General features: G+C 43.5%; 1 protein-coding gene and 1 long non-coding RNA gene across 7 annotated transcripts; one reads left to right on the top strand and one right to left on the bottom strand.

The window, feature by feature from the left end:
• The first annotated feature begins 2,134 nt into the window (after positions 1 to 2,134).
• On the top strand, positions 2,135 to 20,781 carry LOC134474197 (uncharacterized). The gene is made up of 2 exons (XR_010044865.1): positions 2,135 to 2,510; positions 17,892 to 20,781. It is a non-coding gene; the product is annotated as an uncharacterized LOC134474197 (long non-coding RNA).
• Npc2 (NPC intracellular cholesterol transporter 2) lies at positions 12,254 to 25,003 on the bottom strand. 6 transcript variants are annotated; one of them, XM_063241060.1, is made up of 5 exons: positions 24,780 to 25,003; positions 16,929 to 17,036; positions 14,353 to 14,525; positions 12,974 to 13,075; positions 12,254 to 12,597 (listed from the first exon to the last, which is right to left on the bottom strand). In XM_063241060.1, exons 1-4 carry the CDS (start codon positions 24,862 to 24,864, stop codon positions 12,989 to 12,991), a joined length of 453 nt encoding a protein of 150 aa, XP_063097130.1. In that variant the 5' UTR covers positions 24,865 to 25,003; the 3' UTR covers positions 12,254 to 12,597; positions 12,974 to 12,988. The 6 variants fall into 6 exon arrangements, with proteins under 6 accessions (XP_063097130.1, XP_063097131.1, XP_063097132.1 ...); XM_063241061.1 differs by having other exon boundaries at positions 12,254 to 12,576; XM_063241062.1 differs by having other exon boundaries at positions 12,254 to 12,534.
• Between the last annotated feature and the right edge of the window lies 1 nt (position 25,004).

Below are 25,004 nucleotides of genomic sequence, written 5' to 3'. Positions count from 1 at the left end.
CTTGGTGGAAAGAAATTGCCTTTTGCAGCAGGTGGCAAGAATAGCCTGTCAACTTCCTCTCATCAGGACTGATATGAATATCCCTCCTCTGAACAATGAAGCGCCAGCAAGCTCCCACGCAGCCAATTACTTTTTTCCAACAAGGATGAGCGGAAGTACCCAAGGGAGGACAAGTGGAGGTCTAGGGGAAGCCCTTGCAGGGCAGGAGGAGGAGTGGAAGGGGTTGACCCAACCTCCCCCAGACCACAGGGGAGACCCCTGTGCTACTGTGGGGTCTGGAGGAGGCTTGAGAATGCAGAGTCAGGATGCACTTCACATGGGGAGGACCTCAGGGCACAGCAGTGTCCAGTAGCCCAGGCTCCAGGGAAGCTGGGTGTCTACTTGGAGGCACAAATGAGTGAAGCTCTGGGAATGAGGTCCTTGGCAAGTCAGGGAGGTGCCCGGTGAGCTCCTCATCCTTCTTCTTGGAATGGCCAGGGAAGGGAATGGGCTTGCAGGGACCTTGGGGGAGCTACTTTACCCACTGTGCCTCCATCCCCTCCTTCCCTGTTTACATGTGCATCACCTCTGCTCCTATCTACTTCACTGGGATGTTCCGATCAGTCAGATTGCAGATGTGAAGGCATTTCTTTCTGGATAGTGGCACTGTTTCACAGATGTTAGCCAGTGGCTGGAGCCCAGGTGAGGCTGGTTACTAGTGTCTGCTTCTTCTAGGCTCCTGATCTGACAGACTTGTGCCACTAAGGCCTATGGTGTCCTGCACTTTCTCCTGGGGATTTCCCTTCACTTTCCTACCTGAAAAATCTTTCCTGACCCCTCTTTTCCCACAGCCTATGTCTTAGTTCAGCCTCTAGCTCTAAGCTCCTGATATGGCAAGCGCTCCTGTTTGGACACTGCGTGACAGCCTCTGCTCGTCCCACACGCTGCGCTTGGGCTTCTACTTGGAAACCTGCTGTGGGTCCAGATGTGTATCACACTGTGCCCAATTTACTCGCTGGGGACTACCTGGGCCCACTGCCTGCTCACTGACCTGGTACTCGGACATTGACATGGCTCATTTTGTAGACAATCAGCTTTCTACTTCCTGCTGCCTGCAAACCACCCCCTCATCCCCCGACCTGCAATGCCCTCCCTTTTCTGTCTGCCAAACCAAGTACGTGCCCTTTGAATAATAGGTTAACTGTGTCCTCCCTTCCTGGAAACCTTCCCCAAATAACCTTGCAGCAGTCTTGTCCTGTTCACTGCAACAATTTGCAGATTATAGCAGGATTGGCCTCTCCATAGGATGTGCATATATGAGGGGTGCATCTACAGGTTCTGTTAGGTCCCTCGAGGGTCAGCCTTCCCAAAGGGACCACACCCACGATTCCCATGGTGAGACAGGCCCAGGCTGCTGTCTGACAGGCAGCTTTGTATTGGAGGAAGTTGACCAGGGCAGGTTTGGTATTTGAAAGATTGCAGGACAGGATCCATTGCAGAGGATCAGGTACAGCGACCTTTGTGACTGCAAGGCTTCCCAGAGCCCTGTCATGAAAATGGGGCCACGTGGTGCCTTCTACTCTGTAACACTCCTCACTGTAAGCTGTGGTGGGTGAGATACAGACACAGCCACTTGTCACCTGAAGGATGACTTGGATTGCGTGGGCTCCCTGCACACTGCTGAGAGACGAGAGGTCAGGGGCTATTTGGGTGCACAGATTCAGCTCAGCACAGAGTCCTGGGCTCTCGTGTGTTTTTAAATTCAGCAATGGCAACAGCAGTGTGTTTTTGCTGTACTGTCTGCCAATTTAACTCAGATTAACCTTTAGGTGCTTTCCAGTCTGTGATCTCTTTGTTTATTATTCTGGTTAGAAAATGAAAAGCTCTCCCTGCCAGCAATTAATTTACCAAAATAAACAAGATTTCTGCTTTTCGTGACAAAGACAGTCCTTGAATGCCAATCTGAGAGCTGCCAGATTGCAATTTCAAGAGGGTGCAGTCAGCGTGGTTACAACTCACAGGTGATTTATTATGGAGATTATGAGAAAAGGAGAAAACACAGTCAAGAGGGAGTGAAATATTGTCCCGCAGTTCTTGTACTCATCTCTAACTTTTCTGGCAACAAATCTCCATGCTTTTGGCTCACTACCTTCCCTTTATTCATTGCAGATTTTCTTTTTTAAAAGCTCTGTCCTATTTGGCTTATTCCCAGCTCTTTCCCGACATGGGTGCAGCCGGGTTCTCTGTTGTCAAATCACCTCACTGCCCATTGGCATCTCGCAAGTATTTGCCATCCAGAACCCTTGGCTGCTGCATTTAGCCAATGGGTCTGGTTCTTTCATCTGAGAGCTTCTGGGGTTGTTGATTGGATATACTCAAGAAACACTATCCAGACTGCAGATTCAGCTTCATTCCCCACCCCCTCCTCCGGGCACTGTGAGCGTGGGACAGGACGGAGCAGAGGACGGACGGGTGTGGTCTGAGAGGCAGAATTGCCAAGAAGTTTAGGAGGATGAGAAGGATATGCTCAGGTAAGCAGAGCACGGAGCAGAGGATTTGGGGAGGAGGCTCGGAGGCACCAGCCAGAGACCATTAGAGATCACACCGGGGGAGTTAAAAGCAGCACCGATTAAGCCTGAGAACATTGTCTTCTTCCTCTCAGCCCTGCTGGGAATCAGCCCCTGTGATCACAGTGTGATCACGACTGCTGCTCTCCCAGGCTCAGCACGCCACTTGCTAGGTAGATAAGGAGGGAAGGAGGATCCACCAGTCCTCCCCTCATACACCCACTCTTTATACACCCACTCTTCCAACTCCCCACGTCCTCGGGCCTGCTTCTGAGGAAGCTGCTTCTTGCAGTTTGGCAATGTGCAAGGTAATCTTTCCTGGGATTTTATCGACTCGACTGTGACTCCCATCCCAAGGATTCCTGGGGTGGACCTGTGAGGCATGGTTTCAAGGTGCCTAGCGTTAAACACAGACACAGCCCCAGCTTCAAGGCACTCACACTGCTCCTGGAGTCCAGATAAACACAGATAACAATGGAAACAGGCAGAGGAGCTCGAGAATCATTTCCCTAGAGGCAACCACAGGAAGTTACACGCTCTCTGTTCCATCTGCTTTCTTCTCACTCTTGTTACCCCTGTGACGTCACCCTAGAGTTCTGTCCCACAGTAGTCTGGTCACAGCACCCCATGGAGTCTTTTTATCTGGATCCTTCCACAGAAGTGGCCCCAAGTCTCTCTGGAGAAGTGGCTATGAAAAGGACTCTTGATAATAAGATCTAATTAACAATTTACAGTCCAGATTTAACAAGCTGTTTGCTTGTGGATTCAATTCAACAATGAATGTCCAGTTACTGAGCCCTCAGGGCATTGTGCTAGGTTTTAGAGGGAGTGGTTCATGGTACAAAATGAATGAGTTTTGCTAAGAAAGAAGCTGTCCACCATGTGTTTTTTCTCTTTTTCCTTCTCTCTCATTCCCTTCTCCTCCTCCTTTCCCCTTCTTTCTCTTTCCCCTCCTCCTCCTTCTCCTCCTCTTCCTGCAGTGCTGGGGTAAGTGCCACAGTCTTGGGCATGTTAGGCAAGCAATCTACCCCTGAGCTATGCCCCTAACCCGATGCATTTCTAATATTTGATTTTCAAAATGAGTTCATGAGGAATCCTTTGGAATAAAATAATTTTTCCCTCATGTATTTTGAGACAAGGTCTTGCAGTGTAGTTCAAGCTGTCATTCTGGACTTTTTTGCGGGGGGGGGGGGATACAAGAAATTGAACTCAAGACCTCACACTTGCCAGGCGGGCACTGTGCCACTGAGCTATTTACCCAGTCCTTCACCTTGACCTCATTATGCAGCGCAGGCTGGCTTCAAACTAGTAGCAATCTCTCTGCCTCAGCCTTTTGAATGCTGGAATTACAGGCATGCACCACCACGCCTGGTCTGACATACACAGTAGTACTTTTTTTTTTTTTTTTTTTTTGTCTTTTTCGTTTTTTATCGGTACCGGGGACCGAACTCACGACTGCCTGCTTGCAAGGCAGGTGCTTATGCCGCTGAGCTAAATCCCCAGCCCCTACACAGTAGTACTTTAGTGTACTGGTAATTCTTATACTTTTTCCTTGAACTATTAGTCATGGCACTAATGTTTTTAAAATCTCATGTGAGTTTTTATAATCATGGGAAATTTATATTCCATTCTCTATGAGTATTATTTTAAAATGAAATGAGCCTCTTTTTCCCAACTCCTCACTGCTCAAAATCTAGTTATACTATTCAACTGGCAAGAAAATGGGTTGATTTGATTAGTCTTTTGTATTCCTGAAACATTATCTTATAACCAAGGGGCATAAGTAGCCCTGAGCATCAGTTACAAGTATTCAGTTCCTATTTGCTGTGACGTATAATAGCAGACTCCTGTAATCCCAGCACTTGGGAGGCTGAGGCAGGAGGATCGCCTGGATTTGGGGAGTTTGAAGCCAGCCTGTGTTACGCAGCAAGACTTTGTCTCTAAATAAACAAACAAGCAAACAAACATTCCTATTTACTGGTTTCAAGACCTAGGGAAGTATCGGGTCGCAGGGCTCCAGCATCCTTCCTGTTCTCAGACTGTTTCCTAGGGTTGACCTTGCCTGGCAGCTTTGGTCTTTTCTTACCTTGACCTCCCACTTCTTCAAACCTTCTGGTCTGGGATCCCCCTCCCCAGCTTACTTTCATTCTGTGCCTGTCTCAGGAGAGGTTGCCTGTTTGGTTCTGATTCTTGTTTTTGTGTTTGGTAAATTGTCTTTAGTTGGGGACACACAATCACTTCTTCCCAGGGCAAACAGTGACATAAAGACCAACTGTTCTATTAAGTTTCCAAGAAATTTTTAATGGTTACCAGCTCCTTGAGATATAGGAGAAATACGACTCCTGACCTGTCAGATGTCAAATGTGAACGGTTCGTGGTCCCACAATATATGGGAACAGAGTCACGAATCAAAGGAAGAAGCTAGGAGGGTTTTGTTGGAAAAAGGAGAGAAGAATGGCTCCTGGGTTCCAAATGGGGTGGCCACCGAGGCCCTTTGTCAGGGTTAATTTATACAGCACTCACAATGTGGGTCAAACTACAACCAACCTATAGGAATACAAGTGTAGCTGCGTAGCTAATAGCGATACAATAGGGAAATGAGTCATGTAGCAAAGCTACGTGGGAAGAACAAAGGCCTCTTTGGGAAGGGAGGATTTGGACACAGTGGTCACCCATGTGTGTGACTGATGCCTATCTGGACTTACTGGACCACTGGTGCTAATTATAGTATAATTTTAAGTCACTGCTTATCCCTTAAAGAGGCAAGCTGGCCTGGCCATGCATCTTCATCTTGAGGCCTGACCTTCTTTCTGACCGTCATTCTGATGTCTTTAATTTTTGTGCTGACTGCCTTGAGGGTCCAGGCCCTCTCTGACTATATGTTAATATCTAAATAACTTAGCTTCCTGCAATACGTGGACTAGGAGCTGTGCTAGACACTGTGGGTGGAATGAACAGAATAGAAACGTTGTCCATCCCGATGGTGCTTCCAAGTTCCTGGGAAAGACACAATCCAGTACTCATACCATGATGGGAACTTCAATTGGCCATGATAGAGAGAGACCAGGGTATCAGGTCAAGGATCTGCTCCAGGGAGGTGGCAAGGAAAGGCTTTCCCGAGGAAGAAACATTTCAGCAGCAATTCAGAGGAGGAGTAGAAGTTAGCTAAACAAAAGGGTGACAGTGAGGGCAGCCCCGACAGATGGAACAGCATGTGTGAGAGTCCCGTGGCTGGACAGATGAGAACTGTTAACTTGAGGAAAGGAGAGGAGCCTGGTGTGGTTGTAGTATAGACAGAGAAAGGAGAAGTGGTGTAACCACGTGCCAGAGAGAAAATGGGGACCAGAATGCTAAAATTCAAATAGATAATTGTAACTGGGTATACAGCCAGGGTGTAACTAAATATGCTTACTAAATTCCAGAACAAATTAAATAGGATGAACTTGAAGTAAAAACAAATTAGGCAAGACTAGCAGTTTAGCAAGACGTCAATTCACTTCGATAAATATTCCACAAAATCTTAGACGACAAAGGCAGGGAGCCATTTGTTGAATGAATGAAAGAATGGATGGATAATGGATGAATAAAGATTGAATACAGTGTTAGATGCCTCCATGTCCAATCATGTTCCAAGAAGAAGCCCAACCTGGTTCTTTCTCTTCCAGGGAAAATTACCCACAATGCTTTTCTTTCTTGTTGCCATGGTGTTCTGTATACATGACTGTCATGGCATCAGTCAACTGTACTGCAGTGATGGTTTGCTGCTGGCCTTTTTCACTAGTCTCTGAAACTCCTTGAAGACAGGGACCATGCCTTATTCATTTTCTCAGCACTCACACAGTGCCTAGTCCATAGCATGTGCTCATTAAGTGTTGGCTGAAGAAAACCACACAATCCTGTCAGTATAGAATCAACTAGCCAGCACTATGATAGGATGACCAAAGGGCACACAGTTGGCTAAGCTTGCTGTATCTACGGGACTACCAGTGAACATTACAGGAGAACCAGTTCAACTGAACTGCAGTTCTGTTTTGTAGCCAAAGAAAAGCATTTACTGAGTTGATCTTATTCTTTTTTGAGACAGGGTTTCACTATGTAGTTCATGTTGGCTTTTAATTCATCATGTAGCTCAGACTCGCCTTGAGGCATGCATCATATGCCCAGCTTTTTTTTTTTTTTTTTGTACCAGGGATTCAACTCATGACCTTGCACTTGCCTAGCAGGTGCTTTTGCCACTGAGCTGAATCCCCGGCCCCCTATGCCCAGCTTTTAACCTTTTTCATGGTTATTAAAAAGCTAGGATCTTGTTTATTCTTGTGGTGTTTTGGGGTTTATTTTCCTCTGGTCTTGGGGATTGAAACTAGGTGCGGCCCCATACTTTTTTTTCTTTCTTTCTTTCTTCTTCTTCTTTTTTTTTTTTAAACAGGGTCTTGCTATGTAGTTTGGGCTGGCCTTGAACTCATTATGTAGACTGTGCTGGTTTTGAACTTTTGGTGATCCTCTTGCCTCAGCCTCCCGAGTGCTAGGATTACAGGAACATGCTCATGATCTTTTTTTTTTTTTAATTTTGAGACCAGGTCTTACTAAGTCACTAAATCACTCAGGCTGGGTTTGCAATTTTGATCCCCTGGCCTCAGTCCCCCAGAGTGCATTATAAATATTGTGCCATCAAGCTTTAGCTGGTACTCTCTTTATGTTTCCAACTTGCAGGGAACGTGCCCATCCTTTTCTTTTGTCTTAAATGAAGAGGCTAAACGCTTCTCCCAAAATTGAGACAGGAGACGGGGCGTGGCTTGGGATCCCTCCCAGAGGCGGCCTGATACAGCTACAGCTACACAGGAGCAAGTGAGGGAAGCTTGCTGAACTGAAGACAGAAGGGGAAAGGGCGTCCAGGGCCAAGGAGCCTGCAGGTTGAAGACAAATGAGTGTTGTCACTGAGTCCTGGACACAGAGGACAGCTGGCATCTAGAAGGTGTGAGCTCTGGTCCTGCTCCAGAGCTGCTCACGTGGGATGGGGCGCTGCTCTCTTTAGGAGTGGGAAATCAAGTCAACTGTTACTCGGCCTTGCTCTTTGGAAACAAGGCTGCATTAGGTTTAAATGGGAAGCTTCAAAACCTCAAGAAAAACAGCATTTCTCTATTAAAACAGACATTAAATAATTGCAGAGTGCTGAGTTCTAGGCATTTACTCGAAGATGAAAGGGACTCTATAGAGAGTCTAGGACTCTATTCTGAAGGTGCTTTCAGTCTAGTAGGAAAGTAAGCTGACACACAGAAGTGTTCATGCATAAGGATGTGGTTAAGTGTCATAAAGAGGATTAGGTGTTGGTTTAATGAAAACAAAGCAGAGTAGGACATCAGGGAGGTCATTCATTTTGAAAGGGGCCTGGAATTAAATTTGGAAGACAAATGCATGACAAACGCCTTGCATTCTAGGCCACCAAGCAGTTTCTATGGCTGTAACCTTCCTGTCTTATCTAGGGCGGTGATAATACCAACGACCTTTCTCGGGTACTTGCTACTTCATGTTATCATTACCACTATCCAGAGGTGGGTGTTCCATCATCCTGTTTTATAGCTGAGGAAATTGAGACTTTGAGAAGTTGAGTAACCTAGTCAAAGTCATTCAGTTGGAAAAAGTTGGAGGGAAGACATGAACCCAACTAAAATTAAATCTATAAATAACTGCTGCTTTCAAAAGTGAAACCCTCTCCACAGATTCTGAGGAAATAAATGCTCAGTTGTCCTGGAGGAGTAGCCTAAATTTGGGTAGCGTCACTCTCTCTCTCTTTGGTGTCAGGCTTCTAGGCTCTAAAACTCCTTGGGAGGGGCTGGGCTTCGCAAACTCCAGGCCATCGAAGCCAAGAGTGGGAGAGAAAATCAACACCTCACGTCTCAGAGTTCTGGAGAGCCAGGAGGTTCCCTGAGCCAAGCATATCTGAGATGATCTCTTACTCAAATGGCTTGGGCTTAGTCTTGGTCCTAAGCCTCTCTAGACCCCAGGGATTTCCTGACCCTGATAGGTATGGGAAATTATGTCTGCTTGCCTGTAGTGCTGAAATTTTCCTCTAGTGTGTCAAGTACTCATAAGCCATTAGTCCTGATGGAGGCCTTGGAGGTGACTTAGTCCAGTCCCTTCAATTTATATATACACATTAACAGAAATTAATGGAAGAGTCACTAGGATGTCTTGTTTTTTTAGTAAAAGATCATCTTGCCACTCAACAATTTGAGAATTATTTCCCTTAATTATAAAACACATAAAAGAATCTTAGAACCACCGTGTACATACCTGAGAATCTCCATCAACTCTCACCTTTTAATTTTGTGTTCCTTTTGTGGCAGGGACTTGAGGGTAGTATGGTATATAGAGGCAAAGTAATGCATTTCTCCATGCTGAGAGCAGTCTCCTGCTGGTGGTCTGCCCTTCCACTAGAGAGTCCTGTTCAAGGCCAGCAGCCATCTGTTCTGCCTGCCAAGTTCCTTACTGGTTTGAGTTGCTGGCAGTTAGAGCTGAGTGAGCCCTTTCACCTACCTGCTGGCTGCTTATCTGAGGCACATAATTTGTGGAGACAGACCTTCCAGAAAGAACCAAGACTTTCCCTGCTACCCCTGCAGAGGAAGGTAGCAGCTGTACCATGCCAACTCCACGCTAGTTTCATGTCTTTACTACCCATTTAGAACAAGTGTCTGTGCTTGGTGGTTACCAGGGGCCGCTGAGCAGGGCAGGTGGGGAAGGCCTGTGCAAAGCAGAGGAGGACACTGGTGGGGCTGACTGCACACACTGCTCACCTACCCAGCCCCTCGTCACCTATGCAGTCCAGCTGCTGGGCTCTACCTTTCCTATCCCAACCCTTTTAAGCAACCAAACCTCTGATCTGGAGAACATGGTAGGTTCCCATAGCAATGGGCCTTTTAGCTGTTTCCATGGCAACCAACACCCAGACCATTTCATTGCTAGTCCACTGACAGCTCTAAGTAAATCGGTTTAGAAGCTAGGGTTGGGCCCAGGGACTTTCTTCAGAGAAAAGACCCAACCACCCGAATGACTCAACTCCTCTGAAGACTTTCAGGCAGCATCTGTGGAGACAGTATCTCTCCTCCACTCCCATTCCCAACACACACAAGCAAATAATGCAACTGGCTAACCCAAGCCTTTAAGTAAAGTACACCCCAACCTCTAATCTTTGTTCTGTCTCCTTCCAAGGCCTTGGACACCACTTGTCTAATGTGACTCTCACCTGAACAACTTTCTTCCATGTAGCTATCTTCCGTGCAGATGTTCTTCCAGTGGACCATGACTTTGTCCTCCTACCAACCCAGTTATTGGAGAATAATTTGCTTTTTGGATTAAAGTGAATGGCTAATCCAAAATGATCTTAACTTCATTGACCGCATCTATTTTAAGCACCTCGCCTATGCCTGTGGGAGTTCACAGAGACCAGTCTGCTTTATGAACCTTTGCAAAGCATAATCAGGATCATTCTGTTTCTTAAAGAAAAAAAAAAAAAAAAACCTGGCTGAGATTTCAAAACCAAGCGTGTAGGATTTGAAATTACTCCATGCTTGTTGCTTTTTATTAGCCAGAAGATTGGACTACCAGCCGTCACCTTTAACCATCTCCCAAACTGAAGACCTGAGGGTTGCGTTCCCTTTATTTTATAAATTCTTCTCGGTTTTTTTTGAAAAGCAATCTTTATTAGTGTTTGACTGCTATACATCACAGTTGAGATTTGTTTCAGGAGACAGATACAAGTGTACAGCATATTTTTGTTGCTGTTTTGATTTATAACAATTGGAGTTTGATATTAGTCTGCCTTGAATTCCTGTAACAGTCGCGTCTAAGCCTCCAAGGCATGCACAGGGTAGACAAGTGACGCTTCTCTGTATACCCAAGATCCGGTGCGTCTCCACATTGATGACTGGGAACTTTCTGTCGAAGACGCCCTTTCAAATTAATTTACCCACAGGGAGCCCTACATAGCTCACTGCTGCAGGCTCTGGGGAGCCCCACAATGGCCAGGAGGCTGATAGTTCCCAGCAGTAAGGTTCCCTTTCTGTTCTGATCGAAGACTATATAGTAACTGAGCTGCTTTGCTTGGTTTTTTAACACATGAGAGCAGAGGAGTATATGTTGGCATAGTAGCTGTTGGCCCCAGAGGAGTTTAAAAATGTTAAGACTCTTCTGTGGAAAAAAAAAAAAAAAAAAAAAAAAAGACTCTTCTGTGATTAAAATACATATAAGAAATGCGCTTTTCTAGACCTTCAGAAAGTTCCTGTGCGCTAGACATAGCCTTTTTATCTTTTATCTTTATTTTTTGAGACAGGTCTTGCTATGTAGTTCATACAGGCTTCAAACTCATAGCACTCCTCCTGCTCCAGCCCCCCAAGTGCCTGGATTACAGGTGTGCGCCACCATGCCCAGCTGTTAGCCTTTTTCTGAGACACATTACCATGCATTAACATTGGACCTCCTGGTTTTCCTGTTATTTCTAGACAAAGAACAGTGTGTCCTGGAACAGCAGCTAAAGATTAACAGAGTGTGTACTGTGTGCTACAAGTCATCTGTCTGCCATGCCTCATTTTCTTTAATCCTCACACCCTCTTCTTATCCTTCTTCAACAATAAGAAAACTGAAGCACAGAAAGATGAAATGATTTAAAGATCACAATGGCAGTCCGACTCATTGGCAGAGCCAGGATTCAGCTACAGGCCTTCTGGTCAGAGACTACAGGAGTCAAGCACTTTGGGAACTCACACAATTCTGGTACACCTGGGGTCCAAGTGGGGAGATGGGGGTGGCTGCCCCTCTAGACTAAATGTGACAAGCTACACAAGCAACACTAGCTGAACAGCTTTGTGGTAGAATGGCTGGCAGCATTAACTAGCAAGGCTTGGCTGTGGATAACTTCATTCCCTACCCACTGCTGTCCCCTGGTGGTTTTCCTAGGAAACTCACAGGTCCGGGAAATCCAAGGGCCAGGGAAAACCATTGGCCCGAAAAGAGCCAATGAATTAGTTGCGCTCATGTTTGTTGAATACCACTTTGGCAGAAGTGAGAAAAATTCCGTTTACCTTAACCTTACAACAAGTGACCTTCCAAGATCCTTATTACTTAACTCAGTCATGAAGTGATTTATATGATTCTAAGCTGGCTATTGTACATGGGTTTAGGCAGCCCATTATGGTTACACTTGTCACTTTAAGGGCAGGAAACTCTTAAGAGTTAACTGATATTACCATGCTTGCTATAACTTCACATTTTTCTTTTAAGCTTCTAGGCTTTCTGTACCATACAGATGGCTCCCAAAAGATCACTGAGCCACACCTCTTCAGATGTTATTATTTAGCTGTAGGATGTTTGCGTGTTTTTCAAGCATGCTCAGTGGTATAGATCATAAAAAATAACAAAAAACAAGGTCATTTGTGTTGAAAGACTAAGCAAAAGGCGTGTGTGTGTGTGTGTGTGTGTGTGTGTGTTTTGGAGATGAAGCCTCACAATGTAGTTCAGGTTGGCTTTGAACTTGAGGCCATTTTCCTGCCTCAGCTTCCTGAGTGCTAGGATTATAGATACATGCCACCATGCCCAGGGAAAAACGGCAGTTTCTGAGGAGAGTTGTGTCCTTTCTGGAGTCATAGAACTGGGTCCCCACCTGCATGAATCTAGGAAACTTACTGTTTAAAAGAAGCAGGTAACCACAGCCCAAATGCAGAAGACTTTGTTTTTTCTTTATTTAAAGATCAGGTACAGCAAAAAGACACAGTTAATATTGTTAAAAAATCAATTATCTTCTAATCAAGCATTATCTTTAATGAAAACCAATTAAGATGGAACAAGAAACATTGAGACAGCCACAGAAGAGTCAGCTATTGGAGCTAAATTTCTACTATAGAACATTTCTCCAGTGATCTCCGGATATGTGGAAAACAAGTCACTACTGTTGAAGCCACGGGCTGAAGGTGCTGTCAGGAGCCAGCAGACCTGTTGGCTGGATGCATTGGATTCTGTGAGGCACTTGGAGCTGAGGAACCTGTAGATGTAAGGGCCATAGCTACACGGAAGTGGTTTGGAAGTCATTCTCCATAGCGAGCACCAATGCCCTAGAGCAAGTCATCCTGAGACCCCTGAGCCGTCTCCTCCCAGTCCTGTCTGGCAGGGCCCACCCTCACCCAATAGCAAAACACCATGAGACTGTTAAACCAGTCCTCACAGTCCCACTCTGTATTTTCTTTCAGCCCTTTCACAAAGGATATTACAAAGGGTATAGGTCTGAGCGCTTAAGAAATAGGGTCTTAGATGTTTTTGGAGTTTGTGAGGCATAAGACAGTAGTCAAAATTCCTTTCATCTTATGGCAGTGATTCAAGTCTGATTTCCTTCCATTCTTCCCTTCCCTCTACCATGCCCTCTTACCCCTGTGTAGACATACTGGCATCAAACACGTCTAGCCTTTGATTGCTACTGGGATTTCCCAGCAGAAGAGATTTTGTTTTTTGTCATCTATAAGTTCCCATTTCACCACCAGTTTTATCTGGAGAAAGAGAAAAAGAATTGGACAAAGTGAAACTAGGACTTGATTTTAATCCACAAGGAGCTTAACTGTTCTCCAATTGTAATGAACCACCTAAGGCCTCACTCTTTTCTTCTTCTTTTTTTTTCCCCCCTTTTTTCTTTTTACTGGTACCGGGGATCGAACTCACAATCACCTGCTTGCAAGGCAGGTGCGTATCCCGCTGAGCTAAATCCCTAGCCCCACCCTTTTCTTCTTAAATCATGCTATCATGAAGCTGACTTAGCAGCTAGACACTATCTGTGGCCTCCAATTCAGAAGAGTGAACCAAAATACATCTCCCATGACTTGGTGTTAATGATCTCATATAAGAATTTAATTGTGTAAAATATTTCTAAAACATTCTCTTCTTAGATTAATGGTGTGTAAATATCTTACAAGAATAATACATTTATATTTAATAATTTTGCATGTATTAGACAAGTGCTAGGATTACAGCCCTCTTCTCACCATTCTTATCTTTAATAGAGGTTCACTCCAGCACCACTTGCTTACAAGTTGTTGGCAGAAAAATAAGCAAGAAAAGGAGGAATTGGTCAGACATGAAGGTGGAGTTTGGAAAAGTAAAGGGGAAAGGGAGAGTGGAAAAAGCTTTTGCTGTGCAGCGGAGCCTACAAACTACTGCTCTCTCCCTCACACTCTGATGGAGAAACCAGGATGATACTAAGATAACTTGCACCTTGAACAATTTGGTACCTGGCTAAAACTGTTTAACTGCATAGACTTTAGAGCTAGAAGATCCATTTCTAAACCTAGGCTGCCAAGTTTCTTTGGGGAGTGGACTGTCCTTATCTTAAAACATTGGAGGCTCAAATTTCTTCATTGGTGAGATAGAGAATATTATGTCTACCTAGGTAGTCTTGAGGATCAAGTGCAATGTTGCGTGTAAAAGTGGTGTCATTAGGCTCTCAGCCAAACATGAGGCCATGGTGAAAGGACAAAGCACACAATGACCAACACCCGCCCGACTGCAAGATTCCTAACACTGTTTTCCCCCAGCGTCTGCTTCATCATCATAGTGACAAGGGGCCCTTTATATCTTTGCTTTCTAATCCTTGCCTTAGATTTCTTTTTTTTTTTTGTCTTTTTCGTTTTTATCAGTACCAGGGATCGAACTCACGACTGCCTGCTTGCAAGGCAGGCGCTTATGCCGCTGAGCTAAATCCCCAGCCCCCCTTGCCTTAGATTTCTAATCTAGCTCCATGGTCTCGGGTCCCCTCAACAACAATGGCACTTACGTCAGGATATTCACTCTTCACTGGCAATTTATTCAGGTAGCTATAGGTCTTGTCTTTCTGGATTGGGCAGCTGATTCCACTCTTACAACCATCGGGCTCAGGAATGCGGAAGGGGACAGCAACACTGAACAAGATGCCATGCACGAGGGCTGTGCTATTCATAGATTGAGTATCTAAAAGAGAATCAGGCAGAGAAGAAAAGAGTATACTTATAAATTCTAAATTAAATCTTCAGATATATTCTCCAACAACAGCTTGGTTACACTAGAAAATCAGGAAGTCCTACTTCTTGATTCCTAGTGTCTTTGCAGGTCTGTGTAGGACCTAGCATACAAGCAACTGACAGGCAGGAGTCATGTCCTTTCTCCTACCCCCACCTGGCCGTCCACTGCCTTTCAGGTTCTCAGGACAATCAGAGCCACCTGGACGAATAGCCTTAGCTAGCAAGGCGACTGACTTGACAGGAACCTTTCTGTTTGCTATTTGTACCAGCTTCTACTGAAATGTACGGTGTGCTTTAAATGCCAAGGTCCATGATGACAGTGAAAGAGGTAACCTTTCAGAACTCTGGTAAAATTAAAAACAAGTACATTTCTTAGTAGCCTATAACCTCCATATCATCAGATGGGCAGAAGGCATAAAGGCATCATGAAATTAGGGCAACCAGACTTAGGAGCTGAGAGGGTATTTTGGAGACACAGGGCTTGTTTTGTTCTTCCTGCCTGGCTGCGATGACCTCTGTTTAGAAGGCACATCCCTCCAGTCTGGTCAGCGGGGAGAGGAGGGGAGAAATAAAAAAGAAAGAAAGCATATGCCTCCAGGTTACAGGCCAGGAGAAGAAACAGGGAGCTCAGACGTGCAAATAGACTTTAGCCTTATGAACAAGATATGCTAGGAACTCTGAGGCGCCTCAGCAGAATATCTACTTTCACAGGATAGAAAACTAGGGGATGATTTAAGGCAGCTGCTCTGCCCAGAAATTAAAAAAAATTTTTTTCTTCAAATCCATTTTATTTCAAAGAGAAAAAAAGTAAGTAAAATGAAACTAAGTTTCTTTTTTTTTTTTTTTTTTTTTTTTTAGCGGTACCAGGGATTGAACTCACGACTGCCTGCTTGCAAGGCAGGTGCTTATGCTGCTGAGCTAAATCCTCAGCCCCGAAACTAAGTTTCAAAACACATCAGTGGGGGGGCAACAATGGTACATACATTTTGCATTGTCATCTCCAAACCATTCACCCAGAGCACAAGACATCTGCATTCAATTGTCTGAATAATACTAGCACAAATCTTCCTCTTCAGTAAACTGAGAGAAATCAGTAGTATAACTATCTTAAATAATTTTTTTTGTCTTTTTCATTTTTATCGGTACCAGGGATTGAACTCGCAACCACCTGCTTGCAAGGCAGGTGCTTATGCCGCTGAGCTAAATCCCTAGCCCCTTAAATAAAGATTTTACATTTATGTCAGTTCTCAGAAATCTGGAAGTGTTCAATGAGGTATAATAAAACAACCCAGGCTGGGAATATAGCTCAGTAGCATTAAGTGCCAACCTGGTAAGTGCAAGGTCCTGAGTTCAATTCTAAGTATCAAAAACAACAACAAAAAAGCAGTCCAACCCAGCACCACCGAAAAGCAAAACAACAAAAAACAATCCATGTTTCAGTAGTATGTCCGCATGTTGAAGAACAAAGCTCAAGTTTTTTTTTTTTATTGTTTTTTGGGTCTCTAGTGAGTTCCCTAAACCTTACAGGGACTGTTACTTTTTTTTTTTTTTAAATTGGTACTGGGGATCAAACTCACGACCACATGCTTGCAAGGCAGGCGCTTATGCCACTGAGCTAAATCTCCAGCCCATGGGACTATTACATATTAATTGCACCTTTTTTCCAGGTAGGTGTAGACTTAATGGCTGAAAGGTAGATTTCTTAACATTTTTTTCCTTGGATTTTGGAGACAGGGTCTCGCTGTATAATTCAGACTGGCCTTCAGTTCACTATGTAACTCAGGCTGGCCTCAAACTTGTGGTGATCTTTCTGCCTTTGCCTCCCTTGTGCTGGGATTACAGGCATGCGCCACCACACCTGGCAGATATAACATTTTTGAGTTGTTCCAAAGTTTACAGAATTGGGTCTATGGCCATTCCATCCTGAACATGCCAGTCTTGTTTGATCTGGGAAGCTAAGCAGGGTTGGGCCTGGTTAGTACTTTGATGGAAAGTTTACAGAATGGGAGTCTATACTAACACTCACAGTATGTAGCCATAGCTAATACTCCCATGAAAGTCTGCTGTGCAGCATGGGCCAAGATAGGACAGAGACAAGACAACCCATAGACGCAGCGAAATCATTCTTCTGAAAGGAACACCAGTGACCATGGACTCTGAGAAAGGGACATACAGGGACTCAGTATGAGAAGGATGTCTAAGGGCATAGTAAATTCAGCTTTGTCCAAACTGCGGGGAGGAAGAGTTTCCGACAGTCACCTTCTTAGCCCTTAGAGCCTCATGGTCATCCCAAGAGCTGATGTTTATGTTACACTTCAGCATGATTTTCAGAATAAGGGCCATATTTACTCACTGCTGGTAAAGGTCACATTGACACCGTAGGTCTGCCCTTTGTTCAGTTCACATGGCTGTGTGGGACATGGGCTCACATTCACTTCCTTTATAATTCCAACCTTAGAACCTATAAAGAAAGAAAGCAAAAGAAAAAAAAGGAATTAGAGGAAGAGGAAAGCCATACCAGGCAGGCCGGTTCACTACCTAGTGGGCTTGTGCTCGCCTCTCCCAATTAGGGTGCGCTCATTCTCTTTTGACTGCTTTCCTGGGATGAAATCTTCAAAACTATGTGCAGTTGTAAGAGAGAATTGTGTCAGGTGAGACGGCACATACCTACAATCCTAGTACCTGGGAGGCCAAGGCAGGAGTATTGTAATTTTGAGTTCCAGGCCAACCTGGACTACAGAGAAAGACATTGTCTCAAACAAATCAACAAAAAAGCAATGAGCAATGATGAGAATCCTAGTTCACCTTCCTCCTCAAATCATACCCTATAAATTGGACCAAAGGGATGTAGTCCATTTCCTGATGAAGACAAAGTTAATATTTGTCAAATATCCAGGAAACCATGTGCAAAAAAGATTAAAGGGATTAAATTATAACCCAAGAAACTCAGAATTGCTCCTAGATTTAAAAAAATTCATTTTTATCAGCACGTTTGTAGTACATAATGATTACATTCATCATGGGGGTACATTTACATAATATATGTGATTTCTTTTCCTTTCCCCCTCTCTACTCCTGTATTCTTTTTTTATTTTTGTGGCAGTCTCACTTTGTAGGGCAGGCCAGCCCTGAACTCACTATGTAGCCCAGGTTGGCTATGAATTTGCAGTGATTCTCCGGCCCCAGCCTCCCGAGTGTCCCCTGTGCCTAGAATCTTGTATTGCATTATTAATACAAGAGGTCATAGTTTAAACCTAAGCTTTGAAAATGTTTGCCTCAATCTTTCAAATGTTTTATTTCCCCTTTTACTTTCTAGCAAAGAGATAAGCATGTAAATCCTAAATGCATGGCGTTTACTGGAGTTTGGGACCACACTTCATGCAAAAACAGCTGAAAGGCAAACCTGTTTACCTGCACATCCACCAAGGAAGATATAAAGAAGTCATGCCACCTTTCTACTGGTCCTACAATAGCAAATGCTGCTTTAAGGAGTTTAGTATTTGTCGGAAAGTCTGACAGAATCCAAACAAAAAACCTCTTTATAGTTTCTTTTAGAGTTTAACTCCTGAGTCATTTATTTTTAGGCCCTATCAAACTTGTACCTAGCAAGGATGAGGGGAAGCTGAGGCACTTGAGGGGGGGAAAAAATGAACAAAAAAATCCTTACAATCTAACCTCCTTGTTTTAAAGATTAGAAAAGAGAAAAGCATTAAGATCATTATGACTTCAGAATTACAGAAGACAGTCCTAAAATGAATTTGGAGCCAGAAGATACCTAGAATAGCAAAGCAATTCTGGGCAAGAAAGGCAAGGCAGGGGATATCACCATCCCTGACTTGAAATTATACTGTAAAGCTATTACGATAAAAACAGCATGGTACCAACAAAAAACAAACCCAAGGATCAATGGAAGAGATTAGAAGATGCAGAAACAACTCCAAACACACTCAGTAATTTTACCTATGACAAAGAAACTAAAAACCTTTCTTGGAAGAAAGCTAGCCTCTTTAATAAATGGTGCTGTAAAAACTGCTTTCCACATGCCAAAGATTAAAACTAGGTGCATATCTTTCATCATGTACTAAATGAAATCAAAATGGATTAAAGATCTAAATATTAAAACAGAAACACAATCTACTAGAAGAGAAAAGTAGAGTTCTTGAAGTCAGGTGTAGGCAGACATTTTAGGAACAAAACCCCAGTCACACAGGAACTATCACAAAGAATCAACTGGGATCTCATCTTATTATAGAGCTTTTACATAGCAAAAGAAACCACTAATAGGGTAAAGAGACAACTTCCAGCATGGAAATTATTTTTACCAGCTGTTCCTCAAATAAAGGACTGATATCTAGAATATACAAAGAACTAAAAAAACAAAATCAGATTCCCCCCACAAATTTACAAACCCATTCCAAAAATGGGCATCTGAAAGGAATAGATACTTCTCAGCTGAAGTAGAAACAGCAAATATATGAAAAAATATTCAACATCACTGGTCATTTGAGAGACGCAAATTAAAACAGTGCTGAGATTCCATTTCATCCCTGAAAGAATGGCTATGATCAAGAAATCAATAACACGCTGGCAGGGTTAGGGGGAAAAAGGAACCTTTCTCCACTGCTGGTGGGAATACAGACTGGTGCAACCACTGTAGAAATCAGTGTGGAAATTCCTCAAAAAACTAAATCCAAAATTCTACTCAACCCAACTATTTCCCTTCTTAGTATCTTCCTGAATGGTTTATATTTTTTTACCAACAGAATTAAAAGCATCATACCACAGCAATACATTCACATTCATGGTTACAGTAGCACAGTTTGTAATATCTAAATCTTGGAAATACCCTAAATGCCCATCAACTGATGAACAGATGAAATCTTTTTTAATACAGTGGAGTACTACTCTGCCATAAAGAATACCCTCAAGACATTTCTAGCTAAATGGATACATCTTTTTTTTTTTTTTTTTTTTTTGGTCTTTTTCCTTTTTATCGGTACCAGGGATCGAACTCACAATTACCTGCTTTACAAGGCAGGTGCTTATGCTGCTGAGCTAAATCCCCAGCCCCTAAATGGACACACCTTGAGACCATACTCTGAAGTGAAATAAAGCAGACACACATGCTTAAATACTGCATTATTTCTCTGGTGGGAGAAACTGAAAGTGTCATAAGGATTAAAATGTGTAACATATTGTGAAATAGGAAAATATTCAAATGGGAAGGGCAACTAGGGAGGGGGAAGAGGGAAAGGAAGGGAAAACAAAAAAATGGAAACAAAGTTTTTGTAAGTAAGGTGGGAAAGAGGATGAAGGAAGGAGAGAGGAATGGGACAAAAAGAAGCAAGGTACATCACGTACAGGTACAAACTCCCTATGATGAATGTGACCATTATGTATACCTGAAATGTACCAATAAACTTAATTAACAATACATAGTAGATATTGGGAAAACGGGAAGAGAACAAAACGTTCAAATGAGAAGGTGAACAAAGGAGGAAGGAGGGCAAAAGGAAAGAAAGGACAAGAAAAAAACAATGGGAAAAATGGAGACAAAGCTTTTGCAAAATATGGAGGGGAAGAGGGGTTGAAGGAAGGGGAATGGAAAAAAGCAACATACCATGTACAGGTACAAATTCTCCACGACGAATGTGATCATTAGGTCTATCTAAAATGTACTGATAAAATTTTTAAAATGCAGACTTTTTTTTTTTTTTGGAGCTGGGGATCAAATTCACAACCTTGTGTTTGCCAAGCAGGCACTCACGCCACTGAGCTAAATCCCCAAAATTTTAAAATGCAAAAAAAAAAAAAAAAAAAAAAAAAAATTACTGTGACGTTTTCTATGGTCACACTGTCTGGAAAAAGCAAATCCAAGAGTTAAGGAATTGCCCTGATTTGGTCTCTCTTCCTGTCTCCCTTCCACGTTGCCGGGGATCAAACCCCAAACCTCCTGTGTGCTAGGCAATTGTTCTCCCACTGTGTAACTATCACCAGACCTAGGTATTCTTTATCTTAGAGGTTCAGCTTCCATATTTCCTGTGACATTTAGTGATGAAGTGTCTTCTTTCCAGAGTTTATACTCTTTCCTCAAACTCCTGCTGAACTCTTCACCCATATTCTTGAAGTTCTTTATTTTTTATTCTTTTGCTGTAGCCTGGTTTCCTGAAGAAATGACTGTATTATTAAAGGTATGGGTAAAACAATGAACTGTGCCAGAAAATCTAGTTTTTGCTTCTTAAATTAGTTTACTCACTTGCAAGTAAGCAGACTGGAATTTAAGAGGAACTACCATTTTAACTCTCAACTAAAGAATGACCCTAAATATGACCTTTAAGAGAGGAACTCTCACTAGTCTGTATAAATAATATGCACTAATAATTTTTAAAAAGAGAAAAAAACAGAACAGAGGTCAAGATCTTTATAGCTCCAGGAAAAATTTAGGATCCAAATTAAACAATAAAACTTTAATCAAACTAGGGCTGATTCACACAGCCAAGGTATCAGAAACGCCAGCAGTTAGAGAATATTGGTTCTTGATTTGGGGCTTTGTCTCCTTTGAAGTGCTTATTTCCCTGGGTCTAAAGTGCTGATGAAAATACTACGTTTGCAAATACTATGCATTTAAAAAAAAGTCACAGTAGGAAGGTGTTAGGGAAAGTCAGAAACAATTGCTTTATGATTCATAAAGTAGATTCAGCTCAGAAGTCATCTAATAGAAGCACTGAGGAATGACACCAGATGTTCTCTATAGATCTGCATAAACTCTCTAAAAGGAGCTACAGACTTTTCCTATTACTAGGTAAAGGTAGATGCTATAAATTATTTAAAAAATATAAATACTTCCACTGTTCTATACTTTGGGAGACTTGGGTCAGGGTAATAAACGCTTCTGTCCCAACACAGACTATAAAGCCATGCACATTGCACCACTGATAACTCAAGCTTAGGTGCTACCACTTCCATTTGCAACCTTGAGATCAGCTACTCCTGGTTTGTCTCCATCTTTCCCACTATTTTTTTTTTTTAATCGGTACTGGGGATCAAACTCACAACTACACGCTTGCAAGGCAGGCGCTTATGCCACTGAGCTAAATTCCCAGCCCCATCTCCCACTATTTTTTTCAAGTCAGCGGTCCCTTAAGTTTGACTGCAGACCCCTACCAATAAGATCTGCAATATATAGATGGATACTTCACTTTGGAAACCTATGTTTTCTAACATGTGTCTCTAAGCAAGGAGTGTATTAAAAAGTTCTTTTTAACCAATGACAAAAGTGCTCTTTGTATACAACACACACACACACACTTTTAAGTATGAGTCTTGAAAAGTCCTATTTCTCTATCCAGGCTCCTGAAACTGGACAGGAGGTGATGGGAGGTGACAGTGCCTGTGACACAGTAAGTGAAGCACTGCCATCCAGCCATGCTTGCTGCAGCAGACTCTGGGGCCTGCTGCCTGGGTTTGAAATCTCACTAGGTCCACTACTTACTGTGCAACCTCAAGACGCCTAACATCTGGGAACAGAAAGGATGCTCATCTTATAAGGCAGGTGACGTAACACAGCCAGTCAGCTCTTAGGTAAGAGTTTGGAACATGAGAGTGCCACGTAAGTCCTTACCACGCACATCACCGTATCATGAGTCAGTCCATGAATCTAACCTAGAGTAGCTGCTCTGGGATGGGTTAGCAAGTCCTCTTTTGACACCAAAGCTGAACTTCTCTTCTTAAATATACTTCATTTACAGAGATTATATTTCCAGCTAATCATATGGACTCGTACAGTCTCCAAAGAATGCATAAAGACAGCAGGTGCACTGAAGGTGGAGTACGTTATGTGCCCGCGGGCCAGATTAGCTCAGCACTGTGAAAGGATAATGGGAACATGGTCACTCAAGTAGAGCACTCTGTATATTCTACCTGTTCCTTCCCTCAGGCTGAAGAGTCCCTTTGAACTACTTCTACAGTCACATGACCACCTGCTCTGCCTCGGTCTATCAGTGACAGTCTACAGTCTCTGCGCAACTTGCTTCTCCCTCATAGCATAGCAAAAGTTCACAAACTACACACACTCAGCACCTTCGACATTTAGAGACGCACTCACTTCCACTTCATAGAAGCTGTCTTCTCTGAATATTAACCAGTGATTGAAAATCAGTGCTTATGTTGATGTGTTCCATGTCCAGCTTCTACCTGCTTGTTTGAAGGCTATGTAGTACTTACAGCTCTTTCATCCAGTTTTTTGCTAACAAGAGGTTCTTGGGCTTCAGTAGAACAAAGCCCTCTGCTCTAACCCACAAACATTGCAAAACTGAAGTTGGCTTGGTCCCATTTGTCACTTGAGGAAGTTCCACTCCAAGGAAAGGTGGGTATAGAGTGGACTGAAAAATCTTTTGATGTGGGTGCTCAAATTTTTACATTGTATTTCTCACTTCAAAAGTCAATTGAGAATCTAGTTTGGTGGTGCATTCTGGTAATCCTGGCGCTCAGGAGGCTGAGGAAGGAGGATCATTTCAAGTTTGAGGCCGCCTTGGGCTACAGAGTGTTCAAGACTAGTCTGAACTACATAGCAAGACCGTCTCAACAGACAAACAAACAAGCAAAAAATAAATGGAAAATGTGTGATGGGAATTCCTCAAGAAGTTCTCCCCGTAGGTTGTATTCTCTGTCTTTTTGCCCCCAAAATGAGTAGAGCAATTTTAAGATTTCAGTTCTCCCTCTCTCCCTTCCTCTCCTTTCCTTTTCTCACGAAGACCCACTACTTTCCTGCTGCTTACAAGCTGTGAGATCTTGGGCAAGTTACTCTGTGTGCCTTGGATTCTACTTCCTTAAAAGATAGTAAAGACTGAATGAGTTAATAATATTAATAGTGTCGCCTTCCAAATGTTGGCCACTAAGTTTAGTGGAGGGAAAGGCAGTAGGTGTAAGAATAGTTGCATCTTTCAAGCTCCAGTCTCCTACCTCAAAGAAATGGTATCTGTTAAGTGTTAACAGGCCAGAATTGATTCCTCAATCACTCCAATCCCCTTTACCCCAACTTGGCTTTTGTTTCAACATAAATATTGATGACAGTGGAAAGAATATATATATATTCCCTCATTTACCTTTTCAGCAAATTTTATTAAGTAATTACTTGGACACAATAAAACAGCAAACTCTTCTTGTTATTTACTTTGCTATGTGACTTTAGGCAGGCTACCTAGTATTACTGGAGTTCAACGACTAGCTGACCTCCATGTTTTCTTCTGGCTCAGGTATTTTTACGAAATTAGTATCATTGCACCTTTCCACCTCCAACCTTCTAACAGAATTGTTTAGTTCTGTCCTACAGTGAATTCTACAGACTTGACTGAACTCAGAATTTCTATGCCTGTTGCATTTATTTATTTATTGTGAGAGGGTCTTGCTATGTAGCTCAGGTTAACTGAACTCACTATGTAGCCTGGCTTCTAACCTTGCACGGTGATTCTCCTGCCTCAGCGTTTGGAGTGCTGGGATTACAGGTGTGCGCCACCACACCTGGCTGCTTGTTGCTTTTTCCAACAAAGATTCCAACCACAGCGCTGAGAGGGAGAGATGTGTCACAAGAAACGATCAGGCACATGAGTTTTACAGGAGTTAAACTAAGAACCTGACTGACTCAGAAAACTGACTTAAAGGAAGATATTTTGCAACAGGATAATTTAGGAAATGAGGAATTAACTTTTTTCTTTTTTTGTACCGGGGACAGAACTCACAACCTCGCGCTTGCCAACCATGGGCTTGTGGCGCTGAGCTAAACCCCTGGGCCGGGGAATTGACTTTTGACTTACCAGCAAAAGGAAAATTAGGAAAGGTAAAGGGAGCGGGCAAAAGGGGATGGGCGGACTACGATAAAAGGTATCAATAAAATCTCAACCCCAAGGCTGGGTACAGACATTTAGATGTCTGCCCTCCAAATTTTTGAGAACTTCGATATGAGGTCTATCTCAGGAGTATCTAGGGACCTCCAAAACACTCGTTGCAAGCAGAGACAAAGTTGTGTGCAGTCAAGTTTCATCAGGGCTAGTATCTTCGGTCCCAACCCAGTTTACACCACGCAGGGCCTTTGAGTCTGAGGAACCCGCCCAGCCCAGCCCACTCCAGGGGGCTCCGCGCTGGACCCCGGGGAGGGCGCGGGTCTACCGGAGAGAGCGCGAGGAGCGCGGACCAGCCCGGGGCTCACCGCAGTCCTTGTACTTCACCCGCTCGGCCTGGCCGGAGGCGATGCACACCAGGAGTAGGAAGGCAGCAGCCGCCGGGAAAGGCATGGTGCACGGCGAGGATCCAAGTTCTAGGAAGGAAGGAGCGGCAGCCCGGTCACAAGATAAAGTTGTAAAGGCTGGTCGGAGGAGGAGCCCAATCAGGCGACCTGTCCCCAGCAAAAACTGCTGAGGCCCGCCTACGTCCC

Source organism: Cavia porcellus, unplaced genomic scaffold, assembly GCF_034190915.1.
Source record: "Cavia porcellus strain 051 isolate PalLab524CR breed Dunkin Hartley unplaced genomic scaffold, mCavPor4.1 scaffold_31, whole genome shotgun sequence".
Lineage (NCBI taxonomy): Eukaryota > Metazoa > Chordata > Mammalia > Rodentia > Caviidae > Cavia > Cavia porcellus.
This window is presented reverse-complemented; position numbering and strand designations above follow the sequence as displayed.